The sequence below is a fragment of the Streptopelia decaocto genome, assembly GCF_964273445.1.
Source record: "Streptopelia decaocto genome assembly, chromosome: 14".
NCBI classification, from domain to species: domain Eukaryota; kingdom Metazoa; phylum Chordata; class Aves; order Columbiformes; family Columbidae; genus Streptopelia; species Streptopelia decaocto.
Window position 1 is genome coordinate 14318363 of NC_138669.1, and position 24129 is coordinate 14342491.

General features: G+C 59.9%; 1 protein-coding gene across 16 annotated transcripts in view; it reads left to right on the forward strand.

Annotated features, from left to right (window-relative positions):
• Positions 1-24129, forward strand: part of CHD6 (chromodomain helicase DNA binding protein 6) — an 88621-nt gene that overhangs the window by 45868 nt on the left and 18624 nt on the right. For 8 of the 16 annotated variants that reach the window (XM_082065356.1, XM_082065362.1, XM_082065348.1 and 5 more), the window contains 22 exons: positions 3106-3244; positions 3773-3922; positions 5193-5258; positions 5730-5788; positions 6116-6233; positions 7617-7703; positions 7912-8079; positions 8351-8472; positions 9052-9295; positions 9725-9901; positions 11492-11635; positions 12411-12666; positions 13136-13346; positions 13855-14050; positions 14535-14699; positions 15080-15259; positions 16468-16578; positions 17785-17987; positions 18348-18547; positions 21711-21870; positions 22569-22658; positions 23536-23639. In XM_082065356.1, coding sequence (XP_081921482.1) covers positions 3106-3244; positions 3773-3922; positions 5193-5258; positions 5730-5788; positions 6116-6233; positions 7617-7703; positions 7912-8079; positions 8351-8472; positions 9052-9295; positions 9725-9901; positions 11492-11635; positions 12411-12666; positions 13136-13346; positions 13855-14050; positions 14535-14699; positions 15080-15259; positions 16468-16578; positions 17785-17987; positions 18348-18547; positions 21711-21870; positions 22569-22658; positions 23536-23639 — 3350 coding nt within the window. Of the gene's footprint in view, positions 1-3105; positions 3245-3772; positions 3923-5192; positions 5259-5729; positions 5789-6115; positions 6234-7616; positions 7704-7911; positions 8080-8350; positions 8473-9051; positions 9296-9724; positions 9902-11491; positions 11636-12410; positions 12667-13135; positions 13347-13854; positions 14051-14534; positions 14700-15079; positions 15260-16467; positions 16579-17784; positions 17988-18347; positions 18548-21710; positions 21871-22568; positions 22659-23535; positions 23640-24129 lie in introns of those variants that run through there. The other 8 variants (XM_082065361.1, XM_082065355.1, XM_082065354.1 and 5 more) reach the window with 5 other exon arrangements.

Genomic DNA, 24129 nt, shown 5'->3' on the forward strand with positions numbered 1-24129 from the left:
CTCCGGTAATTCCTCATCCTTTTAATTAACGTGCTGATTGGCCAGAAGCTCTTATTTCTTAGCTCTGGCTGCTTTTTAATTGGGAATGTGTGCAGATAGCAGAGCAGGTCTCAGCAGCACCAGCGTCATTTGGTTTACTGTTGTGCACTGGTGAGAATAACTGTTTTTGGAGAGGCCCGTGCAAAGCAGGCCTATCGATTGGAGCTCGGTCCTCCTCCTGTACTGTGAATAATCCATAGGGTGGATATATTTCTGCTGTAAATGGGATTACTGTAGGAGCCAGCTGGGAAGTTTTCAGCAAAACCTGCCTTTCTTGGAAAACACCAGTTTGGTTGAGCTTTTCGAGGGCACTTTCCTGGAAGTGGTCACCAGAATGGGCGTCCCAGGGTCAGTGGGATCTGCCCAGCTCGCTCCCATCCGCCTGCCCGCAGGACACGTGTGCAGCACGAGGACCGAGCCCGGGGTCTTCCACAGCCCGGCTCCTTTGGAGCTCGCTGACCGCAGATGAGGAGCTGGCGCCAGGGGGGCCGGTAGTGCCGTCGGTGTGGGCTGGTGGGGAAGAGAAGCTGTGGGGCAGGGGAGGGGTGGGGCAGCATCACTCCCATGCCAGGCTGTCACGGAGCTCCGCGGGGTGAGGGCTGGGTGCCGTGTCCCCAGCGGGTCCCTGGGCTGTGCAGCACTGTCACTGCTGCTGTCCCTTCAGCATGGGGCTCTGCACGTGAGGGAACCATGAGCGGTCGTGGGCCAGTGAGCCAGAGCAGATGGGGATGGACAGATATGCGGACAGTGCCGGGAGGGCTTGGGGTGGGGAGGGTTACAGTATGACCTGCCGTGGGGAGCTGGGGGGCAGGTCCTGCTGCTGGACATGGGGCTTGTGGCAGTGGAACCCCGGCTGCAGAGCTGGACACCCTGGTCCCTCCTGCAAAGGCACGGCGGGGTTTGGGGGTACCAGGAGGGGGATGAGGGGGGATCCACTTGCTGTGCTGGGTGTCAATTAATATAACTCCATAACATATCGTGCAGCCAGATGTGGGAGTCTGGGGGTGCCACAGAGCTCTGTGCTTTCCTGATGCCCTGTCCCAGTGTAGCCTGGGCCTGTGGAGCTTCGTCCCGCTCACCCCCACCTTCCAGGAGGATCAGGCCCACCCTGCTGCTTGGAACGTCCAGCCCGTGGGTCCTCCTGGCAGCTTCCCCCTCCGCAGCCGCTCTGCCAGCCTCCTGTGGGACTGTCGCCTTGGCTCTGGCTCAGCCCCCAGCAAACCACCCACGGGAGGCACGGCTGTGGGGCGGAGGCACCTGTGGGTGCCAGCTCTGCAGGGACAGCGCCGTGTCCCCCTGTGCCCGCTGGCTGGGCCCGGCAGCGCAGGCAGGGAGAGGCGAGCGGAGCGGGGGAAGCCTCGGCGCAGATGGAATGATTGCTGGGAGTCCTCTAAGTGGCAGATAATGGTGGCATAATTTCTTCTAAATTATTTCTAATCATAGCCAACTACTGGTTCATGAATGAAGCAGTTGTTAATTGTGACTTACAAATCAATATCTCGGGAGTTATTGCTCGGGTGGCAGCAATGCTCGCAGTGCATTTTCAGGGCCTCTAATTGAAGTGTGAGTGCATGGCCGGGGTGTTTTTGGCCTGAATAGCAGATTTTTAAGTGCTTGTTTTTTGCTGGCCCCAGGCAAGCAGTGATTTTTCTCATGTGATGTGGGTAAAACCTCGACACGGCTTTGTAAGAAACTGTTCCTCTGCCGCTGTGCCGGTCTGGGCTGTGGAGCGGACAGATGGTGCGGCCATGAGTGAGGAAGGGGACATTGCTCAGCCTGGGGACAGGCACCAGCTCTTTGAGATCTTTCCCTTAACTGAGTTCCCTGCAGAGAGTGAGGGTGGACGGGCACGTTGAGAGACGCTGTTTTACACTGGTGCTTCCTGGGCACTTTCCCTTGCGTGGGCAGGTCGTGGTGGGTGCTGGGTGCCACGCGGGGACAGGTGGCCCTGACCCCAGGGCATGCCACGGGGCTGGGTGCGTCGGCATGTTTTGTATTCACAGGAAGGGGGTGGGATGCACAGGGAGCAGGGCCCAAATCCCCTCCACAACTGGAGCATGGAGGACAGTTTCCTGGTGGGACGGAGCCTCCCGGGCAGCCCTTGGAGGTGGTGGTGACCAACGTGTTGGCCATTGCACCGGTGGGACTCTGGGACCTGCATCCTCCCCGTGTTCATAGCGATCATGGGCCTTAACTCCCTCCGGCTGAAGGCACAGGCCAGCGGCTGCTCAGCTGCCGTCCCGGGAGGGGACTCGGTGCTGTGGGTCAGGGAAGACAAACTGCGAACTGGAGCAGCTTCTGCCTCAACGCTGCTGTAAGCGTTGACCGAGGTCTGGTGGGGCTGGGCAGCACACTTGGGAGGTTGCCGGCAGGATGGCCAGTCCTTCTCAAACTGGGCTAGAAGGTTTGTCTTGGGGGTGCCAGGACACGGGTTGCCCCTGGAGCCGCTGAGCTGTATCCCTGATTTCGTTGGAGCAGGATGTGTCTGTGGGTGCCTGTTGCCCTGGCCTGCTGGGGTTGCTGGTGGGGAGAACCCCTTCGCACCCGTGCCGGACACAGGTCCCCGTCTCGGTCTCCAGCTGGGGCAGATGCTGCCGTGCTCTGTGCAGGACCTGCCTTTGCTCTAGAGGCTTGCTGGTCGCAGAGGGGCCACCCTGCCTGGAGGGGAGAAGCTGGCCTGGTTCCTCATCACCTGAGACGCTGTCCAGAGCATCCTGCCCTCACACATCTGGGCTGCCCATGCCAAAGGAGCTGGCCATGAGCTGGACTCCATCTCATGTAGCCCTGTAGGGCTGTTCCCCTGGCTGAGGGGAACCCCCAGCCCGTTCCTGCCCCACACCAGAGATGGCCAGGTGGACACTTTCATCCCAGTGTACTGGAGCTGGATGCAGAAATACTTGATGGTGATGAATGAGCATCACTGATTGGGGATCCCAATGCTGAGGGTGCCCCAGGAGCCTTGAGCGGCCTCTGGGTGATCCGGTGGGAGCAGAGCCCTGTGTGGGTGCCTGCTGGCTGTCCCTGGGATCCCTAGGACAAGATCTAACTGTTAGTCTGTCTTGGCAGCAAGGACACCCCAGTGGAGAAGAAGAAGAAAGGGAAGAGGAAAAATGAGATACCAGTGGACAGTTTGGATTTGGATCAGGATCTCCTGAGCCCATCCGTGCAGAGCCCAGAGGAGTCTGCAGAGTCAGCTGACAGCCAGGTACGTCCGGAGGCCTCGGCTGGCTCTGAGTGGGGGAGATCTGGGTCCTGGGGTGCAGCAATCGGAGAGCACATTCACCAGCAGGGCTGGTAGACCCTGGACCCAGAGATCTACCAGCCACACTGCTTAATGGCAGCTGGCGGCCTTGGGTTGGGTGCACGCTGCTGCCCTGGGTGCTGCTTGTCCCTCAGCCTGGAGTTTCCCTCTCCTCGGTGGCTCCGGGCAGCTGCTCTTTGCCGCCACAGCGCAGAGAGGCAGGTCAGCCCTGCAGGGCTGGGGAGCTGCACGTGTCCCCGCGGGCTCCTCTGCCTCGGGGCTCGGGGGCTGGTGGAGCTGTGTGGGTCAGACATGCTGGAGACATCAGTTTACCCCCAAGGGCTGCCTGTTCTTCCCACCACCTCCATCCCACTGGGGCAGGGGTTGGGCTGGACATCAGGCAGCCCTGGGGTTTTCTCTCCTCTGCTCAAGCAAGGAGGAGGTACCTGCTCTGCCCACCGCCCATGAATGCCTTTTTCATCCCGTACACAGAAACGCCGCTCAGGACGGCAAGTGAAGAGGAGGAAATACAACGAGGACCTGGATTTCAAGGTGGTGGATGATGATGGCGAGACAATAGCTGTGCTGGGAGCTGGGCGAACCTCCGCGCTCTCCGCCTCTACCCTGGCATGGCAGGCAGAGGTAGGGCTGGATGTGGGACTGGGGTGACAGGGCCGCCTGCCCCACACAGAGCGTCCCAAGGGTGTCAGTGCTGAGGGTCAAGAAAGTGGAGGACCCAGCACAAGGATGGGGTGAGAGCGTGCCTGCCTGGGAGGCTGTGCAGGGACTGTGAGTGCACAAAGGGACGGGCAAAAGGCGTCCAGGTCCAGTTGTCCCCCTCCTGCTTGGAGACTAAGGCCTCTGGAACATGCCGTGTAGCTGGACATGTCCCTGAAGGCATGACCCACCGTTGCCCGTGCCCACCTTTGGCTCCTGTCTCTGTAGCCCCTGTCTGTGAGGTTGGTCTATTATTTTGGCTCTGCCAGCCGAGGGTTTTGTAGGTGCCAGGTCATCATTTTCTGCCCACACTGCTGCTCTCCATCAGTGCCTCATAGTGTAGAGATGCCCAGCCTGACACCTGCCAGCCAAGCTGATGTGCTGGACAGTGTGGCAGAGCTCTGGGCAGCGTGGCAGAGCTCTGGACAGTGTGGCAGAGCTCTGGGCAGCGTGGCAGGGCTCTGGACAGCGTGGCAGGGACCAGCCAGTGTCACTGCAGGTCAGGTCTTGCTGCCCTGCTGCCTTTGCCTGCTTGTTCAGCGCTGGCTCCCAGTGGATGCTGGCAGCTCCTTCCTGCTGGTCGGTGTTCTGGATCCTGCAGCTCATTCCCTCCCTTTGGTTTCTAACAAAGCTGCCAGATACTAATAATGGTCACTAATTGTTTTCATAGTGTTCCCGTGTCCCTCTCTAGTTCCCTCTTCACAAGGCTGCTCCCAGGTCAGGGCTGACCTGGCAGGGCAAAGTGGGTGTGCTGAGGCCTCAGGGCTGCTCCCCCATGGCTTGGACTTGCAGGCTTCCCCGCTGGATCCCGGCCATGTTCCTCAGCAGCTCTCTGGGGTGGCGCAGGGCTCCTCTGGCAGCCAGCACTGAGCCACGGGCCTGTGTGAGCCGGCTGGGCTGCGGGTCAGCGTGGGAGCTCCCAGCACGGAGCACTGGATGCGGCTGCAGTGGCAGCGCTGTGCCCCAGCCGTGCTCACACCAGCCTTTGTGGCCAGGGTCGGGTTGGAGCCCGGTAGCACCAGGGTGGATGCCCAAGTGTGGGAAATGAGCGCTGCACGAGCTGTCCCGCTCCCTCAGTGCCGGCTCTGCTGGCTTGTGGGCTGGGAGAGGAGCCCGTGCTGTTCTGTGCTGGAGGGTGCCAGAGCCAAGCCACACCATGAGCCCGTGAAACAGCGCTGTGCTCTCCTGTCCCCAGGAGCCTCCTGAGGATGATGCCAACATCATTGAGAAGATCCTTGCCTCCAGGATGGTGCAGAAGGAGGTGAGTGGCAGAGGTGTCAGTGGGGCTGGAAGTCCCTGGGCAGAGGGAGGAGACGGGATCTGGCTGCCTTGTGCAGCAGGGACATGAGACATGGCAGCATTGGTGCTGCTGTGCTGTTCCTTGTGCTCGCTCATGGCAGGGTGCTGCTGCGGTGTGCCCAGACTGGCACCATTCTGGGTGGGGGATCAAAGTGGTGCCTCTCCTGCCGTGGACACCAGAAAGCCCCTGGAGATGAGCCTGATGCCCAGGAGGTGTTTGAGTCCCCCTTGTGCAAGAGTGGTCTCACACCATGTTCCCTGGGGCCACTGAGCCTCCGGGGCTGGCAGCGTGCTGAGTGTCCGGCCACCCTCCCTGGCCGTGGGGCTCAGCCCATGGCCGGACAGGGGACGCTGTCTGCCCAGGCCACAGAGGATGCCCCCGTGGTTCTGCACAGGCTCTGACTGTCACTAACTCTCCTTCCCTTGGTTGCAGGCTCATCCCGGAGGCCTGACATTTGAGATGGAGGAGTTCTACGTCAAGTACAGGAACTTGTACGTGCAGCGTTGTGGTGCTCTGTGCCGCGGCGGGGGGCCCTGTGCATGCGGGAGCGAGGGCTGTGCGCTCCTGGCTCCCCGTCTTGCTGCCCCTGTGCTCCTGAGGCAGCCCCGGCAGTGGGAAGCAGAAAAGCTGCTGCAGCCCCAGTGCTCAGTTTTGGCCGGTACCTGGGCCACAGCTTCCCCCAGTTTGGGGTTTCACGTGGCGAGGCGCAGGCTGGGTGTTCTCCAGGCTGCTGCGAGGTCCCTGCTGGTCTGCGTGGTGATGGGATTGGGTCCAAAGGCTCTTTGGTCGTGTTTTGTTGATTTTGTTTTCCTCCACAGCTCCTACCTCCACTGTAAGTGGGCAACGCTGGAGGAGCTGGAGAAGGACCCCAGGATCTCCCAGAAGATAAAGCGCTTCCGGAACAAGCAGGCTCAGATGAAACATATTTTTACAGAGGTGAGAGTTGAGCGTGACAACCAGCTGTGCCCAACCCCAGCCCTCCAGGGCCCGGTGTGGGGCTGAGCGGGCCAAGAGCTGCGTGCTGCCTCTGGCGCCTCCAGCGCCGAAATTCCAGGCTGGGGATGGGCAGGCAGGGCACACTGTGCCGTTAGCTCAGCAGTGTCGGGGTGCTGCCCAGAGCCCTGCCCGTGCCCCCTCGCTGGCACCGCCACAGTGCCCCGCGCAGCAGCCTGGCACCCTGAGCTTCCAGGCTGGTGTGAACCAGGGCACAGCAGAGGAGGGTGAGCGGGTGGGGGTGCTGGAGCCCGCAGTGTCACTGGCAGAGGTGTGGGCAGGGTGACAAATGTCACTTGCAAGGCACCACCAACCCTGGAAGCGCTGCTCAGTGCGAGGGAGGGCAGCGTGCAGTGCTGGAGGTGCTTTCATGGTGGAGCAGAGATGCTGTGGGAGAGAGTGAGCTATAAATACTTGGGCTTAGGGCAGCTCCTGCCTGCTCTGCTCTGTAAGCAGATTAATCTTGTTTAATATGAAAGGTGTTCTATAATTTATCTTGCTGCTTCGGAGATAGTTGTTGGAACTCCTCAAACTGCCCTTACAAGTATAAATCAGGCCAGTAGGCTATGAAAATTTCTCCATGAATGTAGTTGGAATGCTGGGGGTGTGTGACACATTTCTGACTCCTGAGTCTGTTTGGGGTCTTTCCCAGGATGCAGAGAAAAAGCATGTGTTGGAATGCACTGTACCACTAACAATTTAGCAAGGAGCAAATGCTTTTTCCTGTGACTAACTGGGACTTGAGGAGCTGTGAACATAGAATCCTGGTTTTTCTCCTGCCCCAGCCCTAGACAATGTGTCTCTCGAGGACAACTGCTAGTCTAGAGCCCCCTGCTCCCCAGGGATTCCTGGCAGGAAGATGAGCCTCAGGAGCAGTTGCTGCTGGTGGCAGCTGAGCTGAAGGTGGGGAGGAGAGGCAGAAACAGAGAACACAGCGTTGTCCCTTGCAGAGGAGTTCAGCGGGTGCTGTGTGTGGCTCTGCTGTGGCAGTTACAGCTCTGGGTGCTGCATGTAAGCTGGAGCGTGCAGCTCAGGGCTTTGTACCTTGGGGCCAGATGGGCTGCTGAGGACATTTCTGCCTCCCAGCAAGGGCAGCGTGGAGCCCGCAGCTGCTCTAAAGCAAGAGCTTTGTGTTCTGCAGGGCTCCTGCATCCTCCTTGCCCAGAGACAGATGTCACGTACCTGTGCCCAGGGCACTTGGTGTGCTGCACACTGTGAGCAGCGTCCTGGGGACAGGTGTCCTGCAGCTGTTTGCTCATGCTTGCCATCTGGTTAACCCTGAAATCACCTTGAACTTACCTCTCTTTTTACTCTTTGCTGTCGCAGCCTGATGAGGATTTGTTCAACCCAGACTATGTGGAGGTAGATCGAATTCTGGAGGTGGCTCACACGAAGGACCCTGACACCGGGGAGGTATGTGGCTGTGTCATTTGCTCCGTGGAGGGAGGGAAAGAGGCTGGGCAGGCGGCCCAGACCCACAACCCGCATTGCGTGTCATCTCTGAGCACCCTGAGGCCTTCCCAGCGCTGCACATCCCCAGGGACCCCTTGGCACAGGGGTAAATGGAGGACTGCGCCCAGACGCAGGGGCTGAGCGGCCGGAGCCCTGCGCTGACCCCCAGCCTCTCTCGGTGCTGCAGGAGGTGACTCACTACCTGGTGAAGTGGTGCTCGCTGCCCTACGAGGAGAGCACCTGGGAGCTGGAGGAGGATGTCGACCCAGGGAAGATTAAAGAGTTCGAAGCCCTCCAAATCCCTCCAGAAATCAAGCACATGGTAACGTACCCAGAGGTAACGTACCCGGCTGGCAGCTCGCTGCCCTGGGCAGGCAGGGGCCTTCTTGTCCCCACTGCTGCAGTGCAAGCCCCGTATCCTCCCCTCCAGATGGGTTAGTTAGCAGGACCTGAGGGTGGGATCTGGTGGCCCAGACCTTGCTGTGAATCAGCTGTCAGTGACTGTTGTGAAGGGTTGTCCCGATGCGCAGCCCCAGAAGCAGGGCCTGCCCTCGCTGAGCATCAGCCTCTTCCCCGCCACGGACCTTGCTCCTGCTCTCTCCTCCTAGGAGCGCCCAGCATCTGACTCCTGGCAGAAGCTGGAGAAGTCCCGGGAGTATAAGAACAGCAACCAGCTGCGGGAGTATCAGCTGGAGGGAATGAACTGGCTGCTCTTTAACTGGTATAACAGGTGAGGAGGGGCTGGAGCCCTGTGCTCCCACGAGGAGTCCTGCTGTGTGCAGTCACAGGAGCAGCAGTGCTGGGGGAGCAGAGCTGACAAATGGGCCTGACAGAGCAGCTGCTGAGACCTTCCAGTGCAGGAGCTGACAGGCAGCTGCCAGAAAAACTGTGTTAGTTTTAGCTTTGCAACTGAGTCTTTAGGGCTGTTGCTCCCTGGTAAATGCCGATGAGTCTTGGAGATAGCGGGGCTTAGCTATGGTGTTGGCCAGGCTGCTGGTGACCCATTCCTGTGGCAGGAGTGCAGGAATCTGCGTGTTCTCAGCTGCAGCAGGCCATCAGACATATCTCCCACTGGCTAGTGTGCGCCCAAAGGACAGCATCGCTCACACTGAGTCCATCGTCTTGCAAGAAGTTGGATGGTCTGGCTTACCCAGACCTGGTTTGGGCCACTGTACCAACGTTCCTCCATGCTGCAGGGTCAGAGAGGTGTGGGTGGAGGTGGTGTGCCTGACATCCCATCGAGGAGCTGGCAACAGCGTGTTTCCTGCCCCGGAGAGCCCCGTTCACCTGCCCCTGTCCATCTCTGCAGGAAGAACTGCATCCTGGCTGACGAGATGGGGCTGGGGAAGACAATACAGTCGATCACCTTCCTCTCAGAAATATTCCTGATGGGCATCCACGGCCCCTTCCTCATCATCGCACCTCTCTCCACCATCACCAACTGGGAGAGGGAGTTCCGCACCTGGACGGAGATGAACGCCATCGTGTACCACGGCAGCCAGATCAGCCGGCAGATGATCCAGCAGTACGAGATGGTGTACAGGGACGCACAGGTGACTGACACACACGACACTCCCGGGGTGCGGCCCCCAGCCCTGGCTTCCTTTACTTGGGAGGCTCTGAGCTGCGCGTGGAGCTCGTGGTTCACCTGGAGAGGGAAAAGTGATGTTTTAAGACCTCTTTGCTGGCGTGGGCTCAGGGTGCACTCTGTGGGAGTGGAGAACAGGCCCAACTCATGCAGAAAGGGGACAGTGCAGCAGAGCCCCAGCTGTGGTTCTTATCCAGGCCTGTTTGTCTGCCCTGAAGCAGCGTCTGCTTTGGAGAGACGCAGCCTGCAGCCAGCAAGGAGGACTGCAGGAACCTGCCCTCTGCTTGAGGGAGATGGGGAGATCCCAGCTAGGACCCAGATGCTAACACTGATGTCTGACAGTGTCTGCCACCCTGCAAGAGTCAAGCGCTGCGTTTGGTTTGTGTCCCCCTAGGGTAACCCTCTCCCTGGGATCTTCAAGTTCCAGGTGGTTATCACCACCTTTGAGATGATTCTTGCCGACTGCCCGGAGCTGAAAAAGATCCAGTGGCGCTGTGTGGTCATTGATGAGGCTCATCGCCTGAAGAACAGGAACTGCAAACTCCTGGAGGGACTGAAGCTCATGGCCCTGGTGAGCACGTTCTGCCCAGGTTCACGTGAGATCAGGGGGGCAGAGCTGGCCGTGCTTAGCAGTCAGGGCTGAGAGCTCCCGTCAGAGCGTAAACCATCCAGGACCCATCAGTCGCTGAAGCGGTGCTGGTGATGGGGCACCCTTGGATGGCTGGGCCACTGGTGCCCTGCAGCCGTCACAAACTCCTTTATGCTGAAGGGGAATGATAACCCACAGCCCCCCATGCCTTCCCATCCATGTGCACTCCTGACCGTGCAGCGCAGCTTAGGCTGCTGCAGCAGACGGGGCAGTCGCTGTCCGGCCGTGCATGGCATCCTCTGGCCGTGCTGTGCCTCCTGCCCTGCGGTGAGCAGGGCTGCAGGGTGCAGGCTGCTTTCTTACTGCTCTGCAAACATGGGACCAGTCCCTGCCAGGGATGAGGGTGCAGGACTGTGCGTGGTGAAAAAGGGATCAGTGGGCTGCTCTGAAAAATGAATTTGGATGTCCAGCTCCTTTCCAGCCCTGGGAAAGGCGGCACTGCTGTTTGCTGGACCAAGGGCCATTAGACCGATTGGATCTACCCAGTTTCCACTACACTCACCTGTAGCTGGGTGAGGCCTCTGAAAATTATTAGTCTTAGGTCTCCAGTTCCCAAAGACCCAGCTGTTTCTCTTGTGCAGGTCCCTGCTGGGTTGTGAGTAGTCCAGGGCAAAGCAGGATTGCTGCTGGTCCCACTTTGTAACCATCACCTCCCTTTGTACAAACCCTGTGGGAGCCTCCCACCCTACAAGTGCCCTTCCTTCATGGCTGTGACTTCTGGGGACATTCCCTGCATTCGCTTGGGCAGGAGGATTAGCAGGAGCGAGCACCCAGGCCTGTGGCACTGCTGGCACAGAGCGGCTGCTGCACCCCGAGAGGCAGCACCCGGGGGTGCCTGAAGCCAGAGCCCATGGTGTCGGTGTGGGAAGGGAGCACATTGTCCTTGAGGGGCCATTGCTCCTCACACCCTCAGGTCTTGGGGGGTTGTCTGGACCCCTGTATGGACCCCTGTCTCACCTACATGGTGAACCTCTGCTAAAAGCTCCTGCTCGTTCGCAGTGCACATTGGACACAGTCGTACGTGCCCCTGCTGATTGTGGATCATGCCGCTCACGCTGGCACTAGCAGCAGGTCCCCGATGCCACTTGTTGTCACGTGGCTGTGGGCCGTGTTTCCCCTTGTTCTGCCCGAGCTCTGGGGAGGGACGTCCCAGCCCCGGGCACAGGGGGCTCGGGCTGTGCCAGTGTCCCCATCCGGCGCCAGCGCAGCCTGAGGGGCTGTGCCAGGGCAGGGCTGAGGCCTGGGGGCAGGTGGGGTTCTCGGGTTTGGCTGTTGCTGCACAGAGCTGGGCTGCGCCACGTCCAGGGGACGTCCTGAGAGCCACAAGATTGTGCGTGGCAGTGGCTGGGTCAGGGCTGGCACCATGGCCAGGGGAGACTTTCAGGGAGCGTGTGTGTCCCCAGGCCACCCAGAGTGCTCCTGAGGCTGAGGACAAGGAGCATTGTGCTCCTGGGACCGCTCGGACCCAGCCAGTGGGTCTGAGCCCCCAACCTGTTTTCTGTGTATACACAGGAGCACAAGGTGCTGCTGACAGGGACCCCCCTGCAGAACTCAGTGGAGGAGCTCTTCAGCCTCCTGAATTTCCTGGAGCCACAGCAGTTCCCCTCGGAGACGGCCTTCCTGGAGGAGTTTGGAGACCTGAAGACAGAGGAGCAGGTACCTGGGAGAGTGACACTGGTGACTGTAGCACAGGCCACTGGGACAGATGGTCGCCAAGCCAGGCACGCACTCTGAAATGTGCCTCATGGAAGCGAATAGGACTCCTCATGGCGGGAGAAGCAAAGTTGTGATGGAGCCCCCAACGCTGCTCTGGAGAGATGAGACCAGCCTACAGCAGGGTGGGGTCTGCTCCCCCCTTGCTCCCTGCTGCCCCTTGCATGGCTGGGCAGCACAGCCACCCCAGCAGTCCCACCCGGACTGTCCTGAGACCAACAGGAGTGCAGGGGGAGGGAGGAGATTGGTAAGTCCAGGTGTCGGTTGCCCTTGGCAGGTTCCTCTGGGCAGCCCTCCTCCAAAGTTGCCCTTGAGCCTGGGCCATGGAGAGCAGTCCTGTCCCCTGGGCTGTCTCGCTGCTGTTTGAATGTCTGGCGAAAGTGGAGATTGCACAAAGATGGTCATTCTGAGGGAGCAGGGATGGGCATATGGAGCAACCATCACCTCAGCTGCTGCCAAAGCTCTCAGCTCTCCTCTTGAGCTGACTCGTGCCCAAGGCTGCTGGCAGCAGAAGAGTGTGAAGCTGGTGGCCTAGGGCTGGTCACCCAAGGAAGCCAGACCCTGAAGGTGTCCTGGCTGTCAGCAGAGCAGCTGCTTCAGGGTCATTTGTTGTGGGTTTCCAGCCTGGGGAGGCTCTAGCATTGCAGGTCCCTCTGCTGTTGTCACTGTGTGCTTGCCACGCAGGGAGAGCACTGAATCTCTGTGCTTGCTCTGGCAGGTGAAGAAGCTGCAGTCCATCCTGAAGCCCATGATGCTGCGACGGCTGAAGGATGACGTAGAGAAGAATCTGGCACCCAAGCAGGAGACCATCATTGAGGTGGAGCTGACCAATATCCAGAAGAAATACTACCGGGCCATCCTGGAGAAGAACTTCTCCTTCCTCTCCAAGGGTGCTAACCAGCATAATATGCCCAACCTCATCAACACCATGATGGAGCTGCGGAAGTGCTGCAATCACCCATACCTGATCAATGGTGAGGGCTCTGCGCAGGAGGCGTGTGGGGATGGTGTCAGTGCAACGTGCACTGGTCACTGCCTGCAGCGCTTACCTGGCTTGGCAACCAGCTCAGGGCGTCGTGCCACCTGCTGCTGGTGTGGTTGTGCATCCAGGGCCAGCACGGGATGCAGTGACCTGCCTTGTTGCCCTCATGGGCAGCCCAGCTCCCCACAAGTGCTGCTGGCTGCTGGGCACCTCAGGGTCTTGTGAGGCTCGCTGTGTTTGGGGTGTTCTGGTGCAAGGCCATCTCCCAACCTGGTGTGTTTTGACAAGAGCTGGTGCAAGCCCCAAAGAAGCAGCATCCCGGGAGTAGAGGGGCTGCTGGAGGTCTCTACCTAACCTCCCTAGATCTGATTGACTTTGTGGGTTCTGTTGCCCCGGGCAGGAGGCTGTGGCAGCTGCACTGACAGCCTCACCAAGAGCTCATGTCCCTTCTCACCTGGCAGGGGCAGAGGAGAAGATCCTGGAAGATTTCCGTAAAACACACAGCCCAGAGGCACCGGACTTCCAGCTGCAGGCCATGATCCAGGCGGCAGGGAAGCTGGTGCTCATTGATAAACTGCTTCCCAAGCTGATCGCTGGTGGGCACAAGGTGCTCATCTTCTCCCAAATGGTGCGCTGCCTCGACATCCTGGAAGACTATCTCATCCAGAGGAGGTTAGTACAGGCTTCAGCATTCACCACAGCTCCTCCACATCTCCTGTGTCCCGTGCTGTAGACACAGAGTGGAAACAGCCCAGGGTGGGGGTTTGGCCATTCTGTGCCCACGTACCAAAGCAGCCGAGTTGCAGGCCACTGCTGGTGGGTGCAGGGACCCCAAAGCTGGGCAGCTCTGACCTGTCCTTTCTGCACTGCCCAGGGCTAGTCCTGGGAGTGACCAAATGGAAATAGGCCCTTCCCTTGGGCCTGGTTCTCACGAGCCCCATATCTACGCACCATGCATGAGGTCGTGATGATTTTGCCATCATAAGAGGAATGAGTTTTGAGAATAACCACATTGCACAGAGGCTGTTGTGGCCTGAGCCTCCACCTGTGCGCAGGTCCTACCAGTAAGTCCCAGCTGCCCCACACACAATGCAGGGAGGGGGCACGAAGGGGTTTGTGAGCCGCAGCCAGTTCGGGCCCCGCTGTGACGCTGCTCTCGCCTCTTCCCCTCGCGGAGCAGGTACACCTATGAGCGCATCGACGGGCGGGTGCGCGGGAACCTGCGCCAGGCTGCCATCGACCGCTTCTGCAAGCCCGACTCGGATCGCTTCGTCTTTCTCCTGTGCACGCGGGCAGGCGGGCTGGGCATCAACCTGACTGCTGCTGACACCTGCATCATCTTTGATTCGGACTGGAACCCACAGAATGACCTCCAGGTAACGGGCTGGGCTGCCAGGAGCCCAGCATGGCTGCAGCATGGCCCCTGTCCCCCATGCCAGCAGGGGAGGGACAGGCAGCAGCACCCAGCTGTGCTGGCATGGGGAGCTGTGCTGGAAGCCCCAGCAGGAGCGGGCAGAGGGGGCACGTCACAGGAGGGTTCACGGTCTGGCTCTGAAAGCAAGGGCGGGCCATGGAACAGGCAACACCTTGTCCATACCTGGTGCTGGAGCAGGTAAAGTGTTGGGTGCCCTCACCTGCAGAGAGCCAGGGCTCCAGCCTGAGCCTCGTGTCCTTGCTCGGGGTGCAGGGGTGTCCGATTCCTGCTCCACCACCGCACAAACCCGGCATTAACCAGCTCAGGCACGGGCACCAGGTGACGGTGCTCGGGTGTGTGGTGGGTGCTGGTGCAGGTGCCACAAGCCACGTGTTGCAGTCCTGCTGGGCTTCCCGTGCTTGACGCCGTGCCCTCTGCACTCCCAGGCTCAAGCTCGCTGCCACCGGATCGGGCAGAGCAAGGCGGTGAAGGTCTATCGCCTCATCACCAGGAACTCCTACGAGCGGGAGATGTTCGACAAGGCCAGCCTGAAGCTGGGCCTGGATAAGGCTGTGCTGCAGGACATCAACCGCAAGGGCAGCACCAACGGGGTAGGTTGGCTGTCAGAGTGGGGCTGGGTGGGCAGCCTGGCAGGAGAGCTCTGCTCCTTCCCCTGCAAGTCAGTGCCAGCTCGGAGCAGAGACCTGGGCAGGCTCCTGGGGATGGAGAGCCTGGTCCCGCACACTCCCATTGCTGCTGTGTGCCCTGGCAGGCTGTCCCTGCACTGACACAGGGCTGGGTGACGTGAACCGAAATTCCTGACAGTGCCTCAGGCACCGTTTTGAAGTGACCTCTTTGCTGTAGCAGTGGGAGGTCGGGGTTGGCTTGGGCATCTCTGGCCTCACTCCTGGGGCAGAGGGAAGAGCATTCTCCTGCTGTGCCATGCCCAGGGCGGCTGGCCAGGTTGGTGATGTCCCTGTGTTATGGGCAGGTTCAGCAGCTCTCAAAGATGGAGGTGGAGGACCTGCTGCGGAAGGGGGCCTACGGGGCTCTCATGGATGAGGAGGATGAAGGATCGAAATTCTGCGAGGAAGACATTGATCAGATCCTCCAGCGCAGGACACAGACCATCACGATCCAGTCTGAGGGGAAGGGCTCCACCTTTGCCAAGGTGCGCTGTGCTTCCTCAGGAGGGAAGGGGGACAGGCTGGGAGCGCACAGGGCAGCAGTGGTGGGCTGAGCTCTTCTGTGTGTGGAGACACGTCTGCATGGAGGCCAAGCTCTCCCACCTGTCCTGCGCCAGGAGCGAGATGTTGCTGGGGCACAGCAGCAGCCGGATCTCCTGTATCGCTGGTGTCAACAGAGCAGCAAGGAGGGGACCCCAGCCTGGGCGGGTGATGTGGGGCTGCCTGGGATGGTTCAGCTCGGCAGCTTCCACTCTGCCTTCGAAGGCGGCTCAGGCTGGTGCGGAGGCAGAGCAGGGGCTGTTGTCCACGTGCCGGGCAGTGCCAGGGTGCGCTCTGTCACCGGTGGCCGTGTGGACACATGCAGAGCTGCTCCTGTGTCCTAGTCGGGGCACTGCAGGATGGGGGCCTGGCTCTGCTCAGGGGCTCAGGACTCCTTGCTGTGGCCGCTGGCCGTGCCTGAAACGAGACCCTCTGCCCAGGGCTGGTGTGGGCAGGGTCAGGCCTCTCCTTGGGGAGATGGATGAGTTCAAAGCCTGGGTGAGATCCAGGCCTGAGCATGGGCTGAGCTTATTTGATCCAGGCTCTGTCGCCTTCCCTGAGCTTCCCTGAGCTTCCACCACTGCCTTGGTGCGGTGCTTTGCTGAGCAGAAATGCAGGTGGAGACCTGGGCTGGTGTTGCGGGGAGGAGCTGTGGTACCTTCAGCACAGCCCTCCCACAGCGCAGCCCATCTCTGCCTCCACCCTCTTCTGCTGCCGTGGGACCTGGCTCTGCCAGAGACCCTGGGCTGGTGGGACCGGCTGCCGGCCTGCACGATTCCCAAGGCTGGGTGCTCTGGGTGCTGCTGTGCACCAAAGGGCCGTGATGTCCCCACAGGAGAGAGCCTGAGGGGCCAGCTCTGTGTTGTGCTTGACGCTGGTGTCTGCTGGGGGCACCAGGGGCCATCTGTCCCTCCTCCTCTTGCAGTGTCACAGCCCAGGCTCTGTGTCCAACGGGTCAGGCAGGACGGCAGAAGAGAGGGGTTCAGCTCCCTTAGGCCTATGAAGAGCCCTCTGGTGCATGTCAGCATGGGGTGTAACCCCATGGCAGCGAGACTGTGCCCTGCAGACAGATGTGGGGAGGGATCTCTGTATGGGGAAAGGTGCCTCTGGGCAGTGGATTGCACCCCGTTCACTCCTCTTCTTTCACTCCCAGGCCAGCTTCGTAGCATCAGGAAACAGAACTGACATTTCCTTAGATGACCCCAACTTCTGGCAAAAGTGGGCCAAGATAGCAGAGCTCGATACAGACGCCAAGAATGAAAAGGTAGTATCCAGCTTGTGACCTGTGCTCTGACCCCGCGCGGTGTGGTCTCCAGGCAGGAGCCGTGTGCTTCTGCTGGGCTCGTGAAGGGCTGTGTGTTGGGCACCAGGAATTACTGCATGGGAAGACTGACGCCTGAGTGCTGGCTTTAGCCCCAATTGCTTTAGCCCCATGCTGGGCTGTGTCTGCCTGGCATTTCAGGGCGCGCAGGCTGTGCTCCCAGCTCCTTCCCCAGCCCCCTCTAACCTAGGACAGAGCTGAGACCCAAACCAGAGCACCCACACACAACAGTGCTCTGACAAACCCAGTGCCACAGCATTCAACATACATCCCTGCAACCTGCCTTCGTCTGGGAGCGTAAACAAGGCAGGAGAGCAGCACAGCACCTCACAGCATTGCCGTGTTCACCAGAAAGAGATTTTTCTTCTGCCCAGAGGTGCTGCCTTCCAGCCAGCACAGCACTCCCAGTACGGGCCCCGCTGAGCTCCTGGGCTCAGCCGCAGCCTGGGCCTTTCCTCCCAGCTCCTCCATTGAGCTGCAGTGTGGCCCCGGGGCCTGCTGGAGTTCCAGCTAAGGCAGCACCGCGGTAGAGATGGTGTTGGCACCAGGTGAGAGGCCCTGCAGTGCTGCAGAGCTCACCGCTCCAGCATGGAGAATGGCAGGAGGGCATGTGTGTGTCTGTCCCACGTGCTTGAAATCCAGGCAGACTTAGATGACATGGATTCATTTGACAGGGTGTGGGGAAGGAGAGGAGGCAGGTACATGCTGTTTAATTTCTTATGGCTCCCTCCTGCACCTTCTTGTAAGCTGCCTTTCCCGTTCCAGCCCAGCCCTGTCCCCATGACACAGAAATTCCGCTGCCTCCAGCGCTGCGCTGAGCGCAGGCAGCACTGGGAGGGCCGGGAGGATGATTCAGAGCTGAATCAGCTGCTGGTTCTCAGCAGTTTGAACCCAGAGGGCCTGATTTTCAGCCTGCCATGGTTCAGGCTGGGTTTTGTGCTGGCCAGGAATTGTCTTGTGTGTGTGGGCAGATCTGCACGCAGGTAATTTGGAGCAGGTATCCCAGTGGGAAGCTGATGGGCAGGCATGGGGCTGGTGAGCCAGGCGGGGCGTGGAGGGTGGAGAGGACGTGCTGTGCCCTGAGGGAAGGCCGGTGGTTCTGGTGTTCCTACCCGTAACTGATCACATCCCCCTCTCTGTCCCTTGTAGGAGAGCCTGGTCATCGACAGGCCCCGGGTGCGGAAGCAAACCAAACACTACAACTCCTTCGAAGAGGACGAGCTGATGGAGTTCTCCGAGCTGGACAGTGACTCGGACGAGCGACCCACACGCTCACGGCGCTTCAACGAGAAGACACGGCGGTACCTGCGGGCTGAGTGCTTCCGCGTGGAGAAGAACCTGCTCATATTTGGGTGAGTCTCGCCCCCTCCCAGAGAACATGGCCACAACCTCCAGCTGCCCCAGCACACACAGGCCACTGGCTGCCCCAGCCACCTTCTGTCCCTCCTTGCAGCAGTGACCTCCTTGGTGGGACCTGGGCTCTGAGTGACCATTTGGGATGGAAGGAGCATTCTAAGCTTGAGCTGCCAGTTGGCACTTCCAGAGGCTGCTGCTGCTTCTACCCTATTCAGTCCTCAGCAAACATCTCCCCCATGGTGTGGGGGCAGAACATCCCTGTCCGGGGAGCTGGCAGGGAGCTCCTGGAGGGAGACACCGGCGAGGTCTCTACTTGCACAGGAGTGTTAATTCTGTCTGTGTTCCTGCTGTTCCAGCTGGGGACGCTGGAAAGATATCCTGACCCATGGGCGGTTCAAGTGGCACCTGAATGAGAAGGACATGGAGATGATCTGTCGGGCCTTGCTGGTCTATTGCGTCAAACACTACAAGGGGGATGAGAAGATCAAGAGTTTTATCTGGGATCTCATCACGCCGACCAAGGACGGCCAGAACCAGGCTCTGCAAAATCACTCAGGTATTGCGTGTTCTCTCTGCCATTGCACCTGTACCTGCTGCCGCTGTGCCAGCCTGTGGTACCGCGGCTCAGGAGGCAGAGCAGAGCTGACTGCAACAGGCAGTGAGAGCAGAGCTGACTGCAACAGGCAGCGACTGGGTGTGCTCGAGCACCGTGACTGTCTGCACAGAGAAAGCGGCTGCCGTGAGACTGACCCCCACACTGCCCCTCAGAGCCGGCAGGGCTGGCTGGGTGGGGAGGCTGTTTCCTGGCTCCCAGTGCCGTGGCTGGTGCAGAAAGAGCCTTGTGGTGGGCACAGGGATGCCATCTGGCTCTCACATGGGCACTGCTAATTTTTCTCAGGCCTGTGAATACTGCCAGGGTGTCTGGGGACAGGGTGTCCCTGCGCAGGGCACTGGTGGGATGCTGGTGATGGAATGAGCACGTTCAGTGTGATCGGTGTGAGGGTGCTTACTCCAATCGGAGCGCAGACGTGCCCGGCTGTTTCTCAGAGCATCGCAGGACAGGGCACGGTTCATTGTGCGGGGACCCTGCTGTGCCCCAGTGACAGCGGCTGTGGCACCACATCCAGCACCCGCAGTTGCACTGAGAAGCTGCCTGTGTAGCCACCTCACCCCAGGTCACCAGCTTGTGTCTCCTCATCATGGTCCTTGTCCCAGACATACTGGTCTGCAGTGCATGCCCTGATGGGTGCGGGGGCAGCGCTGGGTCGTCCCGAGACCTCTGTGATGCAGAGACCTACCTGGGTGGTGCTGCCTCCTCTCACTCCTTCTAGCAAGACCCTTGACCTCAGGTCTGGCTGTTCAGAGGACTCGTGTGCTTGTTTCCCAGTGTGTGTGAGGTCCATGTATCACACCACGTGTCCATTTGCATCCATGTGCTGTTGAGTGGAGGTTTCCAGGGTATGCTCAGCTTCAGGCAGGGGCCACCAGCACCGTCCCCAGCCCTGCTGTCCCGCTGGCTCTCCCGGCCGCGGGCACTGCAGATCCCCTGCCCGCAGTGCCACGGCTGCTCCCTGCAGTGTCCCATGGGGCTGGAGCAGCACAGCGTAGAGCCCACCATGCAAACAGCATCATGCAACCACTTTTGTCTTTAACAATATGAAGACAGAGCCATTGCCAGCTCCTTGCATCAGCTGTGGCCTGGGACACGTGGTCAGTGCCCATGCTGTGTCAGGGGACTCTGTGCTGACCAAACAGCACAGCGCCTGCACCCTGTGGCTCCAGGACAGGTGAGCTGGGCTGGGAGGGCTGGCAGAGGAGGCCACGACGCTCCCTTGGGGTGGCCAGAGCCCCGGCTGGGTGCTGCTGTTGTGCACGTGGGTCTGTGGCACAAGGTGAGTAGCGAGGAGGCTGGGACGCTCCAGTCTGCTTTTGGCATCGGAACCAGGCTGAAACCTGGGGCTCCTGTTTTGCGGTGGTGGAGCACCGGGAAAGCTGGTCTGGAGTCGTGCTGTTGCTGAGCCCGAGAGCACTGCCTGTTACTTGGTGCTTAAAACTCAGCATCACCATTTCTTCTGTCTGGAAATGTCTGACTGGTTCACAGTGTGAGGTCAGCGTGGCCTTCAAGTGGTTTCCTGAAGTTACTCTGATCACCTCCTACACTCTGGCAGGGTCACCTCCTGCCGTTGTCACACAGCCCTGCCTGGAGTGCCGGGACTGGACTCAAGAGCCCTGCAGGGAGCAGTGCAAGAGGTAGAAAAAAATTGGCTGATGTGAATGGGCTTCATTTAGATAATGCCAAGTAACGAACAAGCCGTGGCGTCAGTGGAGGGTCAGGGAATGCTTTGGTGCAAGAGCAGCACTAAAACGGGATATTTGGGAGAGAAAAGCAACCAGAGCTTTTCAGAATGGCTCCTCCCGCCTGTGAAACCTCCATGTGGTCTTGGCCAGGGGAACAACAGAACCATCTTGCCTGACCTCAGGAGCTGGAGGGGAGCAGAACCCTCTGGTGCGGAGCAGCCCTGGCTCGCCAAGGACCTGCGGTGCCACTCGTGTTCATGGAGAGCTGGCCAGGCGATTCGTACTCTGCGCCTCCTTGATGTGCAGGGAGCGTCAGCAGCCTCCAGCCCTTGCTGGTGCATCCCGGGGCTGTTCCTGCTCAATCCTGTATCCGTGTGACTGCGAGGGGTGAGCACAGCATGCAGGCAACACAGCTCAGAGCTCCGCTCTGCCCCATCCTGTGTCCTGCCCTCCCTCTCAGGAGAGGCCGAGCTGCTGAGGAATCGGCGTTTGCCCAGCGTTTGTCAGGCCAGTCTGGGGCTGGGGACAGGAGTCCTGGTGCCACCTGGGCTGGAGCCCTTGTCCTGTCGTGGAGCTGCAAACTTTATGCAGGTGTTGAGGACATGGCAACGCTCTCTCTTCTTCCCTGGTGCCGCAAGACCCAACAGGTGGGACAGAACTGCCAAGATGCTTCTTCCCCTTCACACAGAGGCAGGAGAGGAGATGTGCAGGACCCGCACTCAGAAACGACCGCCCGGGGAGTCAGCTCCTCCCTCTCAGAAGACTCCAAACAATGGTGACCGCACCGGGAGTTGTTTCCATGTTCTGCTGTGAACTCACATCTTATTTCAAAGTCGAAAATGTGTTCAATTTTCAGCTCCAGCCACTGGATCTCATTTTATCTTTTGTCAGCCAGATGGGATTGCATTCCTGTTCCTTTTGGTATCTTTGACAAGTGTAAATGCCCCCTGCAGTGAACTTGTTCCCACACAACCCTCCTCTTCACGCACTGAGTAGGAAATAACCCTTACAGATCAGGTCATCAGGGTTGTCTTCTGGTCTTTGATCATTTGGGAGCCTCTTGTCTGAAATCTTGTCCCAAATCAGCGCGTTGTCCCCGTAGGGTGAGCTTCAGAGCTGGCTGTAGCATCTAGGTAAGGCTGTGCGCAGGAACAAGGTCCCTTCTATGCTCTGTGCTGTTTTGACACATCAAGGGGCCGTGTTATCCTTTGGGCTCAGTATTGCACTGAGAACTCGCAGCAATTCCATTTCTGTGGTGATCCCCAAGTGTTTCTTGGGGATGGAGCCTCCCGTGCTCTGTGCACCCCGTGCACTTCCCAGCCTGTCTCGCCGACCTGTGGCCAGGAGCTGTGCACGCAGCAGCAGCGCCCGGCCTGCCCGCGGTGCCCGCGGTGCTCACCGGCTGCCACTTGCTGTTACAGGCTTGTCAGCACCGGTGCCCAGAGGCAGGAAAGGGAAGAAGACAAAGAACCAGATGCTGCTTCCCGAGATAAAGAACGCGGACTGGCTCGCCACCTGCAACCCCGAGGTCGTCCTGCATGACGACAGCTACAAGAAGCACCTCAAGCAGCACTGCAATAAGTGAGTGTGGGGGCCCACCCGGGCTCGTGGGGACGGGGGCTGCCGGCCTTAGCGCAGGGAGGCGGGAGGAGCTGCAAAGGGCTCCCGGCCCATGCAGGATCACCAGCTCCGGCTGCTGGACCGCTCTTGGGTGCTCCTCCAGCTAATGGGAGCTGTGTCCTGAGCAGCAAACCCCCAGCTGCTGGGCCCCAGCAGTTCTTTAGTGACCAACGACAGAACCCAGGGAATGGCAGCAGATGTGCCAGGGGAGGGTCAGTTGGACATGAGGAAAAGGTTCTTCCCCCAGAGGTGCTGGACACTGAACAGGCTCCCCAGGGAGGTGTCACGGCCCAGCCTGACAGCGTTCAAGAGACTGGACAACGTCCTCAGACACACGGGGTGACCTGTGGGGTGTCCTGTGCAGGGACAGGAGTTGGACTCCATGAGCCTTGGGGGTCCCTTCCAACTCAAGAAATTCTACAATTCTGTGATCAGAGGGCTGGACACTAGCGAAGCACCACATGGCTGGTGCCTATCCTGCTTTGAGAAAGTGGGTCCTCCCACGTGGGGAAACACGGTGCTGAGCAGGGTTCCCTGGCCTCACCCGCCCTTGGAGCGTCCCCCTGCAAACGCTCTGTGAGGGCTGTCCGGCCAGACCCTGGACTGGTGCCTGGGCACCTGTGTGTTAACATGTGTCCCTCTTTGCTGCCCTGGGACAGGGTTCTGCTGCGGGTGCGAATGCTCTACTACCTGAAGGCTGAAGTGCTTGGGGAGGCTGCGGACAAAGCCTTTGAGGGGACCCCTGCCAGGTAGGGACCTTACGGTGATCCCTGGGATGCCTCTTGGGGAGGTGGTGGCAGCACCCAAGCTCTGCCACAGCCGCCAGCGCAGCCACGGCTGGGCTCACCACAGCGCTGGGGTCACATCCTCACATCTTGCTCAGGTGAAACTTCATCCTTGGACAGCAGCTCTGCCTGGGCAGGGCCGTGGCCGTGGCAGCCCTGTCGAGGCAGCTCTGAGGCTGCAGCACCAACCCGGGGTGGGTGAGGACATTTGGGGACACCCTGCAGGAACATGTCACCACATGCTGCTTGACAAATTGGCCTTTGATCCAAAGTGGGAGCCCACAGACACTGTGCCCGGTTCCCAGGACCAGGCCTCAGAGCAGGGCATGCCCTGTGGCTCTGGGCTGCAGTCCCTTCCCAGCGCTGAAGACAAGGGGGCCAACAGGCTCATTGCTGCTCAGCCTGCAGCCTGCCAGCTCCTGGCCTTCCTGCAAAGACTCAGCTCATGGTGTGACATGCTGAGTTCAGTTTCCTAGAGGAAGGGGCTGCCACCTTCCCCAGCACAGCTCCACCAGCATGAGTCTGTGCGGGAGGGGACATTGCAGCCCACCCCGCCAGACATACTGTTCTTTTGGGGCTGGTAAGTTTGCAGTGTTTTCCCCCAAGAGACGCTGCTCAGATCAGATGGGATCTCCAGTCCTGTGGCGTTGCTGTGGTGGGAGGGGAGAGGGGCTGTGCAGCCCCTCCATCTCTACAGATGTACACCAGGCCGTGGCATGGCCCGGTCCCCAAGCCAGCCAGTGATGGCTCCTGTCTGCCCCAGCCCCTGCCCAGCAGCGCTCAGTGCCCTCCGGTGTTTGGTGGTGCTGGGAGAGGGGCATTCACCCCTTGTGTGCTGCAGGGAGCTGGACGTGCTGCTGCCAGACATCGACTACGTGGAGATCCCAGTGGACTGGTGGAATGCTGAAGCTGATAAATCCCTGCTAATCGGCGTCTTCAAGCACGGTGTGTACCCAGCTTGTCTGGTGGGTGCTGGTGCACGAGGGACCCAAGTGGAGCACCCGGCCGGGTACCGGAGCTCTGGCCGTGCACCACAGCCACACAGGGCCGGGCAGTTCTCCCAGGTGCCGGCAGCTGCGGCGCTGCTGGCTTGTTCCAGTGGTGTGGCGGACACACTGTGGTGTCCATGGCCGTGACTGGTCTCCTGGCAGACTCTGGTTTGCCAGGAGCAGCCTGCAGTCACCACGTGAAGGCGAGAAGGAAGGCCCAGAGCCTCTCCTGGCATCCCTAGCCTTGCCGTGATGTCTCCGTGGGGCTTCCAGGAGCCACGGGGCTCTTTGCTCCCAGCTGCACCCACTGCAGGTGCTGGGCACAGCTCCAGGTGTGCACTGCATCCCGGGCAGGGCTGTGTGATGGAAAGCCTGACCTTTCTCTTTGCCTTCTGCCCAGGGGCTGCAGGGCAATTAGCAGCTTTTGGGAAAGTGTGCTGAATTTC